The sequence below is a fragment of the Clinocottus analis genome, unplaced genomic scaffold (assembly GCF_023055335.1).
Source record: "Clinocottus analis isolate CAN_PGR_092001 unplaced genomic scaffold, fCliAna1.0.p SCAF_374, whole genome shotgun sequence".
NCBI classification, from domain to species: domain Eukaryota; kingdom Metazoa; phylum Chordata; class Actinopteri; order Perciformes; family Cottidae; genus Clinocottus; species Clinocottus analis.
In genome coordinates, this window is record NW_027176125.1 from 4,495 (window position 1) to 14,537 (window position 10,043).

Here is a 10,043-nt window from a genome sequence, read left to right on the forward strand (position 1 = left end):
CTATGTTCCTCAAGGCTCCGAAAGATCCGCATCAGCAGAGAAAGGTCAGCCAGAACGCAGCGGCAGATGACGACGGCGTTCATCCTGTCGCAAATAACCCGTGAAGACTTTTTGTGAATCGAGGTGAATTTTGCAAAGAAATATGTCTGATCAAATTGGACAAACGTGAACTAATTTGATGTTAATGGAAATGTGTCAATACATTTAAATATTGTATAGAGATTAATGGGCCCGCAGACGGTTGATATTTGTAGTTTCAAGTGAAATTATCTAACAATTGTATGTACTAATTGTATGTACTTATCTCCGAATAAATTTGAATCCTTTTGATAATACTTTTTACTCTTTACTCATGTCATCATCAGGCCAACACTTTAACGTGTCCAGTTCTCTGATTTATGTCCAAATACTTGCGAAACTATTGACTAGTGCTAAGCAAATACTAGCATGCTTAAACGCGAAATCAATACTATAATTATGGTTAAGACATGTAATTTAATATTCATTACTATGTTTTCATTAGTGTACAATTGCCTATGACTGAAAATGGTTGACTTTTTGTTACATTATGAGCCGTTTATATAGGGAGTGGGCACCGCCATGTTTCTACAGTAGCCCAGAATGGACAAACCACACACTTGACTCTCTATAGAAAGCCTTTTGTCTTTTTTTACGTTACCTATAGAGGCCACAGTAGTTCTTCGACACTTTGAAAGGGAAAGGTGAGCGGAGGGACATCCACTTGGAGACCACCTGCAACCGCACCACCAGATGCCACCACATGGTTCACACTGATTCTTTAATGTCCATCACAAATATACATTTTACTCCGTTTCCCACATCTTTTATACTGCTGCAAAATGGCGATCAAAACCTTTTCTGCCACAAACCTTTTCCTGTTCCATTTGTAACTGAATAATCAAAACGTGAATATGTTTTTCACCAAAACGTATGAGTTGCAACACGCTGACACATTGACTTTCATGCTGAGCCTGAGACTATAACCTCACTGGGGGGATGTTTCTGATCTGAGTCCAGGATGCTCCCTGAACAACACCAAAAGGCTTTTAAAATCTGCGAGAATTTCAGGTTCACGGAGGAGTTGCTTGACATTGACTTGTTTCCCCTCAGGGCCAATAAAATACATTAGGAGTCGTATCTCTCCGCGGCGCCTGCCCGCACTATACGGGCATCATGCAGGGAGCAAAGTTGACAAGACACTTGAGTGACACAAACGAGCCGAGCATCAGACAAGTGAAGAGACGAGAGGAGATTTTCAGCGGGATTAATGAATGTACCATTAAATGTTTCTGGCATATGGGTTACTGCTCTGATAAGATAGATACAGTTACCAAAGTTTTCCCACATGAAAATTGGTGTAAATGTCCTGTCTCGCTAAGATCATATATATGCAGGCTTTGCGCACACTGAGGGCGAAGAACACACTCAGTACTCTGTACACGTTTATCCGGGGGTCGCAGAGGTGCTGGAGCCAAACCCAGAGGACATCAGCAAAGCAGGAGGCTGGGAAGGGAGAGAGAGAATCAGCCTCTACTAACTCTGTGTTAGTGTGTAGCACTCATGAAGCCTTTTAATAGTGAGTGAGATAAGCACATTCTGTTGCTTTGGGAGTAAATTGAATTCCATGATGGACTTTTGAACATAGGGGTGTGACGTTGCAACTGGATATGATGAGCGGGAAGAAAAAAAAATGGATCCACTCATGTGCCTTGATTGAAAAGCTTCAGACGCTCCTAAAACCTGCAAATGATATCGTGGGAAATGAAAACAGCTCCCACAGAGAGGAAGGTGCTGCTTTGAATGATGAATTAGTCATGAACAATCAAAATTGTTGCCCGATGTGTTTGTGAGAAAAGAAAGAAGAAAAGCGTGTGTGTGTGTGTCTGTGTGTTTTTATTCATTAGGAATGTCATTTCGGAGAGCTGTTACAGATAAATGCCCATTTAAAGGGGATTATGATGCAACAGGGCTATATTTTAAACGAATAGATAAACAAGTTGATTATAATAATTGCCCGACGAGAAAGCACAAAGAAAAAGAAAAGGATCAAAGGAACAAGTGAAATAAAGAGAGAGAAAAACATAAAATAAAGTGATACAAATTCATTGTGGGCTCTTGTTTTCAGGCATTTTCACAGCCTCCTTGTGCTGCGTTTAAATTGCTAACTCTTCACATCTCCTAAATACACATACCCTGAGCTTGCATATCTCACACAAAATCCTATTTATTTCATATCCTCTCATTATCTTGTATTGTCTTATCCGTCTATTATTTTGTATCTCCTTTTAATGGCCGTGTACTTAATGTAAAGCTCTTTGAATTGCCTTGTTGGCATTTTTAGCTGTTCATGAGGCGCCCAGTTTGCAGCTTTACATGTTTAGATAATTCATTTAGCTGTATGGGGTCTCTCTCACATCAGGGCCTTTTGATGAAGGCTACGTGACATTAGCGCGCTATGTGCCTCGCTTGCTTCGAAATAATCCCATCCGTGTTTGAAAAAGTCAATCCGAGTGTGTCCTACGCTAACGAGGGATACTTAAATATTCATATATATATATATATCATTAGGGTCTCGGAGAAAGGTCAGCATCAAAGGGTCTGGTGCGTGTGTGAATAATGGGTGGTAGTGCATGAGTGCATGTTGGAAAGTCTCCTCAGCTTGCTGGTAAATCTCAAGGAACTCCTTACACAGCAGGGCACTTATACATGTGAAGAAGAAGAAGAAGAAGAAGAAGAAGAAGAAGAAGAAGAAAAGAGAAGAAGAAGAAGAAGAAGAACTCGCACATGGTGTGATGTAAAAAATAAACTTCACAGTACTGTAATGATACCTGGAAAGGTTTGTTGTTAGAAGGTTTGGAGGTATGTTCTCCATTTATTCTCAGCTGTTGACTTTAATAAATCATCTATTTACTTGAAACGTATAGCTGTTGTTTGCCCTATCGTAGTTCCTGTATTGTGTACATCAGTCTCCTGTTTATTTATATGCTGCACAAGGTTTATGAAAGATAAATCCATGAGAACTGTGTGTGAGCTGCTGAGGGCAGAAAGAGCAAGTGTGAAAATCATTGTTGTGTATATAACTACACACACACACACACACACACACACACACACACACACACACACACACACACACACACACACACACACACACAACACAAAGAAGACAGGCAAATATAGGTCAGCTGCAATTACAGAAAAGAAGCAGACTTTGTCTTGTCTTCTCCGTCTCGGGCTGCTGTTTGGGGATAGTCAAACTATTAATGAAAGCACATGAATGCTAAACAGTTTTCCTCGACATGGCACTTGTTCATTATCATTTCATGAGCTTTGCATGATGACTTTTTTCATCGCGGGCCACTTTGGCTGTCGGCCAGAGAGCCTGCTCTTTGTTATTGGATACTTTCCCGGCCGGGTTTATATGATGCACAAGATGAAGCAACATAAATTGAATTGTTCCGGCATGTGAGCAGACTTTAAAACACTCTGCTCGTGCCTGATTCTACTGGGCGTGTTCCTTTTGCGGCGCTCGGAAAATTGTGTCAGAAAAATAAATGTGCAACAGTTGTTTTTCAATTTTCCCAATCAACGTGAGCACAATTCACACTTTAGTTCTGCATGAATGATGGTCCCTGCCGTTCAGCGCTAAAGGCGTTATGAGAATAAATAGAGTTTGCTTCGGGAAATCTGAAACTTCGGACTATTATAAAGTCAAACTTCATATTGCAGGTGTTTGCTGAATGAACAGTGTCGTGCGCTGAAGGCAGGGAAACATTCATAGCCTCAGGGCCTCAAGACATGATCAGGCGCTTCTGCCTATGTTTGTTTCTGTAATATTAGTGTTTAAAAAAATACATAGACATGACCCGATCTCTCTCTCTCTTACGCTCGCTCACTCAGTAGATTGCATATGTGCATGCGTGGGAACCTAGACATGAGATACTGTACGACTGTACCTATGGGATAGAATCCTACCAGTAACACTGATGCATAATATACATTTTAAAAAGGTCTTCATGTAGGTTTTGACATTACATTTGGCATACACGCCTGAGTCTCTAGATTAGGTCCTAATGCAATAACCTTAAACATTCTGCATTTGATGTTCACGGCATAAATATTGCAGCAAACAAGTATTTTCAATCTGAAGAAGCAGCCTTGAGCGGAGAATTAAATCCCTCGGTGAGTGTTGTTATCTGAGCTTCTCGGGGCTGTGTTTACGTATCCGGCATCATAAGACTTTAGTGCATGTTTGATGTGAACGTGCCCCACTGCGCTCATAGCGTGGTTACAGCTGATAACGCCGCCCAGACCGGCACCACCTGCACTGTTAGCGCTGTTGACTCCGAGCCGCCTGTCGAGAGCCACGAGGGGGCAATGTGTATGCTCTGCTTTCATATGGAGCACTATTAATTAATGCTGTTATCGTTTCATGCTTTCACTTCGTGGAGCATGTTGTGAGCAATTAAAAAATGACCACAAATCAATTAACAAACAGTGACCCTGTTGGCGTTCCAAAAGCAAATACATATCATCCCATAATGTTGTATTTGGTGTTCTGAGGGAAATATTTTTGCTTCTCTATATTTTCACTTTGACAAAGGAGCTTGGATTAAAAGTGAGAATCTATGGTCTTTGTTGATAGATTATTTGTGCGGTGCAGTGCTGATGTGGTCAGTCATTCAAGAGGTGATGTTAAAATTAAATATCAATAATTAGAGGAGTGAGTCTATGACCTGATGCCCTTCTGTCAGTGAACTGTTTTACAACAACGGTCCCACTTCATCTTCCAAACCCCTGAGGCCTAATTCATTTCCCCGTGGCTATGTGCTCTGAATTTGAACTTTTGAATTATGTAATTACAAAGAGCTAAGGATGTTTATTTATTCATGACGTTATTGAAACATTCCATTGAAACAGCAAATCAACAAGCGTCTCATAAAAAAGATCATGGTCAGTGATGACAGAAAGCACCACAGTCGCAGAAGATCACATCATCATGTCGGTTACATGCACCTTCAATATACACTTTAACAGAGAAGCAAAGGCTGGCGTTCACATCAGTGAACTCTCTATGGAGAAACACAACGCTTGTATCAATAGCCTGGTTTGAATATTCTGCAAAAATCACACATCTGCAGCTTTAATGTGAATTATTAATGTGAATTATAAATATTGTATTGCTCAATCTGACACATATACAGCTATGAGAAAACCCATATATATATATATATATTCTGCATGTGTGTATGAGTAATAATGAGCACAAACATTTCTTTTTGGGTGCATACAATGCAGCATATGTGCTCAGTATACGTGGGACCAGTGTGAGATGTGATGCACAGGAGTATGAATCCATTTTAAATCCCCATAACTTGTGATCCTCAGGTGCCTTCAAGGACAACATTAATTTCACTAACAACACACGTGTTCTACTGAACCGTTTGACATCAACCTTAAAAAAAAGGTTGATTTAAGTGCTCGTTGGGTGTCATTTTCCCAGTTTGCTGCGCACCACAGAATAAACACAAGCACAGCAACTGGCCCAACGCACTGGGAAACTTCTTCTCATATACTCACACCCTCCATCCTCCTTTGAAAAGATATTGGTCCTGATTTATTTGAGTTCTCTTCGAATAAATCCTTCATCCGTTCACAGTCAGAAAGTTTGATCAATGAAGCTCCTCGTGCCCTGGGAGTGTAACAGACGGTTGATCTCCCTCGCGTCGCGGTGGCAAAATGTTAATTGAGGTTGAGCTCATTACAGTCAAACTGTCTGAGTGCTGCAAGGAATCTCATTTTATAAGTGACTTCTACACACATGACAAATTACAAGAGAGCAGCAAACGTAGAGGCGGAGGCAGAGGGAGAGAGAGAGAGAGAGAGAGAGAGAGAGAGAGAGAGAGAGAGAGAGAGAGAGAGAGAGAGAACAAGTCAAAATGTTTGCTGAGTGACTCATGGGAGCACACAGTCAAAGTGGGGCAGATCCCACTGGGTCGCCCATTATGATAATGTCTTTTTCAAAGATCACCAAAGACGTGCGTGTTGACAGGGTCCAGATGGATGCGCCCGTCATGGTAAACACCTCCGGATCAACGGAGGCTTGGAGGCAGCTTTCGCTTGTCTGCGTTGCCCGTGAAATGAGTCCGTCGCTCGACATCAACAGTCAGACGTCCATTTGGACCAGCACGGGCGGCGCCTCGGACACTTTGGCCTTGCGGTGCACCAGGTGAGTCAGGCTCCTGAAGGACGGCGTGGCGCGGAAGAGGAGTTCCTTGAGCCCTGCCCGAAACTCCTGGCGGATCAAGCAGTAGAGCACGGGGTTGAGGCAGCTGTTGGTGTGCGCCAAGCACACGGTCAGCGGGAAGGCGTAGGCCTGCACGTTGTAGAAGGCCTTGCTGAAGGGCACCAGGTCGAACTTTATGAGCACTCCCCACAGCGTCAGCGCCTGGTTGGGGAGCCAGCACAGAAAGAAGGACAGGACCACGATGGCGATGGATTTGGTCACTTTGGAGCGGCGCCTTTGCCGGCCCTGCTCGACCTCGGGGCCCCCCGCGCCCGCGATGCGCCGGCTGAGGATGAAGCGCACGAGCAGCAGGTAGCAGACAGTGATTATGATCAAAGGGATGAGGAAGCCCAGCAGGACCTTTTGCAGCTGGTAGAGACCCAAAAGAAGCTGCGGATCCCAGCTGCCGGAGTCCGGGAAGCGCACCAGGCAAAGCTCCTGATCGAACACCTGGACGCTGGTGGAGTAGATGGCGTGGGGCAACGTGGCCAGCAGGGAGACAGCCCAGATGCCCAGGCTCGTCCACTTGGCCCTCGTGGCCGCCGCCCGCCGGCTGTGCATCTTCAGCGCGGAGGACATGGAGTAATAACGCGCCACGCTCATAGCGGTGAGGAAGAACACGCTGGCGTACATGTTCATGGTGGTGACGGAGCTGATGATTTTGCACATCACGCTGCCAAACGGCCAGCGGAAGTCCAGGGCCGTGTCCACCGCCCAGAAAGGTAAAGTCAGAACAAACTGGAGGTCTGTGACGGCCAGCCCCATCACGAAGCAGTTGATGGACGACTGCTTCTGCCTGTACCGCGAGTGCAGCAGATACAGAGCCAGCGAGTTGCCGACCAGCCCGAGCGCACAAACTATGGAGTAGACACACGCTATCATCACGCGCACCACCAGACTGGAGCCGTCTCCTGGAAATTCCATGATGGATTCCCTGCTGAGGAGCTGCAGCCAGCAGTGCAGCGACAAGTTGCCGGTGGAGCTGCCGCTACAGTTTCCGGCGTTGTCCTCCTGGAGTATCTGCGGCTCACATGGCTCTGGAGCCACTGTTTGAACTCCAGTCTCATTCAGCTGCATGGCTGAACTCTCCTTTAGTCTCACATCACCGTGGACACCAAAGTTTGACAGCTTTGTGTTTGATGGAGAGATGAAAAAGGTTGTGATGATGGCATTGTGAGCATCTTCCTGGCGTATCTGTGTCAGGTTATCTCCCACTGCGCCACAGATCCTCTGCCACGATTATCCTCTTCTCCTCTCTCCACGACTACTCGCGGCTCTCCGGCGCGCCACCTCCGTTTATAGGTTCCACGTGAACGCGCGGAGCTCAGTCGCGCGGCCGACGCTCATCGTCTCACCAGGCAGATTATTGGACCAGAGCAAATTCCCACATCAAAGTCTCCCAGCGCGTCCGATAGGGTGGGATCTCCAAGTGTTTCGACATGACACCCGGCACCTTCCAGATAATCATGTTTGTGCCGTGCCGCTTTTCAAAGCGAGCTTTGGGCACGTGGAAACAATTGTGTGCGTAAAATGTGCAAAGATGTGGAGAGGAGACCAGCATTGCTCTGAATTCCGACTGTATATTAATGCACACAGTCCTGTGTTTGATGTTCTCACCCACGTCTCAAGAGCAGGGGATTGGGGACGTACGTGTGGGAGGAGATTTAGGAGATGATATTGCACCTTTTGTAAAAGAACAATCCCTCTGGAAGAGAACATATTGCGCTTTAGATTTCTTTATGATGAATCAGTCTCGCGCGTTCCCTGTATAGTATGTGCGATTTTCACAAATCCTGTCTGTTGCTACTCTGCAACTGAAAATAAAATAAAGATTGCCAATACTCCTCTTAATATTAATAACAGCAATGTATATGGCACCTTTTGAATATTACAAATGGTCCTAATCATTTTTTTTAAATTTTTTACATTGAATGCCTTTGATTATGAATATAAAAATAAGGACAAAACTCACCAAATAATTGTCTTTTGATTATTTCAAATCATTAAGTTTCATTCAGAAAACTTTGCAGAATGTCTCATCTAGAAGTATAAATACATTAAAGGTAAAATCATAAGCCAGTTATTTATAAACAAGTTCAATATTTTTGAATTTGGCAACCTCCTGATTAAATTAAATGTTTTCTGGCTCTGAATGTATTTATTTGCAGCGTGGAAAGTCAACCCGGTCCAAAATAAACAGTGTCTTCATGCACTGGTCTATTTTGAGATTTGGGTCCATTTTGCTTCCACTACAGCGGAAAGAAAACACCCAAAAGACACGTTTAGGTGTTGCAGTTTCCAACTTTTTTTTCCAAGCCACAAAAATCCCCATTTGAATTCACCAAACATTTCAGGTTGATTCCTATTTATATTCTGTAAGGTTTCGACAGCGCGTTTGTTCATATTTCATTCATGACCTGATTTATAAAACATTATATTCCTTCAAAACATGGTGGAATTGGATTTCTAATGGCTGTTGACATTATTATCTGATTGGAGTGACACAAAGAGATGCCCAAATGTCCTTCTATGAAATCCTTTGACTCTGATGATATTTCAGCAAAATGAAACAATGCTTTTAATGGCTTCAATGTTTAGATTGCTGTTCTAGAAATGTATGCAACTTTCCACATAATGAATAAGAGAATGTTGTATTACCCTGTGACAGAGAGTTTTTTGGAGTCACCTCCCTTCTCTCTAAGTTATCCCTCTCTGTAAGTTTTGGAGCAAATTAAAAAGACATTAGTGGATAAAAAAAATAAATCTGCACTGTTTAAATCCGTTGTGACCCAGTTCTTGACATTTTAACAAGCCTTAAACCTCCATAAGCAGCGCACTGACGGTGTGTCACGGTTTAATGTTCTAAGCGTTTAAATCTGTGATGTATAAGTCTGAGCAGACTGCTGACGAAGCACCAGACATTTCAATGCACAAAACCAGCTTTTCAGCGACTTAAAGTTATTCTGCAGCTGTCAAGGACACCTCGCATTGATCGAAATGTAGATGAAGCTTTTAGTTGTGATGCAATATCAGGGAATGTATTTTTCTTCTCGTCGGCTTCTTTGGTGTGATTACATGTTTGCTTTGTAGCCCATGTTCTGACTCTAAAGCAGGAGTGTCAAACATACGGCCTGCGGGCCGGATCTGGCTCGCCAGGGTGTCCAGTCCGACAGAGGTCAAAACTAGCAGAGCTGGGATTCAAACCTCTGATCCTCTGCTTGCAAGTTAGACATGCATAGCATTGATCCAAAGTCACAATTGATGTGACCGCTGATATTACTGTGTTAAAAATGGATCACGTCACGAAAGTGGCATCACAAACGTGTCACAAAGCGAGGGAATCTGCAGAGGAGGAGAGCCCGAGCAGATAAACAGAGGGCTGATGTCTGAATTTTTGGTCTTTATGTTTGTAGTTAATTGTTTAAATACCTTAAAATCGAGTTTGTCATTCAAAGACCTTCACCAGTGAGTTAAACATAGAGAAATATTGTTGTTATTTATGCATTATTATGCTGTGATTTTACTGGTCCGGCCAACTCGAGATCAAAATGGGCAGCATGTGGCCCCTTCACTAAAATGAGTTGGACACCCCTGCTCTAAAGGCGTGTCACTTATGATCCTGCACACAGAATATGAATGGACCAGACTGAAACCCTTCATATCCCCTTTAATTAACTGAAAATACACTTTGAAAGGGTCTGAGAAAAAAACAAAACAAGGACAACTCCCATACCCC

General features: G+C 43.5%; 1 protein-coding gene across 1 annotated transcript; it reads right to left on the reverse strand.

Annotated features, from left to right (window-relative positions):
* Positions 1 to 5,899: 5,899 nt before the first annotated feature.
* LOC137799677 (relaxin-3 receptor 1-like) lies at positions 5,900 to 7,563 on the reverse strand. The gene has a single exon (XM_068596467.1). It carries the CDS (start codon positions 7,382 to 7,384, stop codon positions 6,188 to 6,190), a length of 1,197 nt encoding a protein of 398 aa, XP_068452568.1. The 5' UTR covers positions 7,385 to 7,563; the 3' UTR covers positions 5,900 to 6,187.
* Between the last annotated feature and the right edge of the window lie 2,480 nt (positions 7,564 to 10,043).

Bases quoted from the DNA above. Each gene is read 5' to 3' on its own strand.
- LOC137799677 (XM_068596467.1), bottom strand. From the start codon at position 7,384: ATGCAGCTGAATGAGACTGGAGTTCAAACAGTGGCTCCAGAGCCATGT.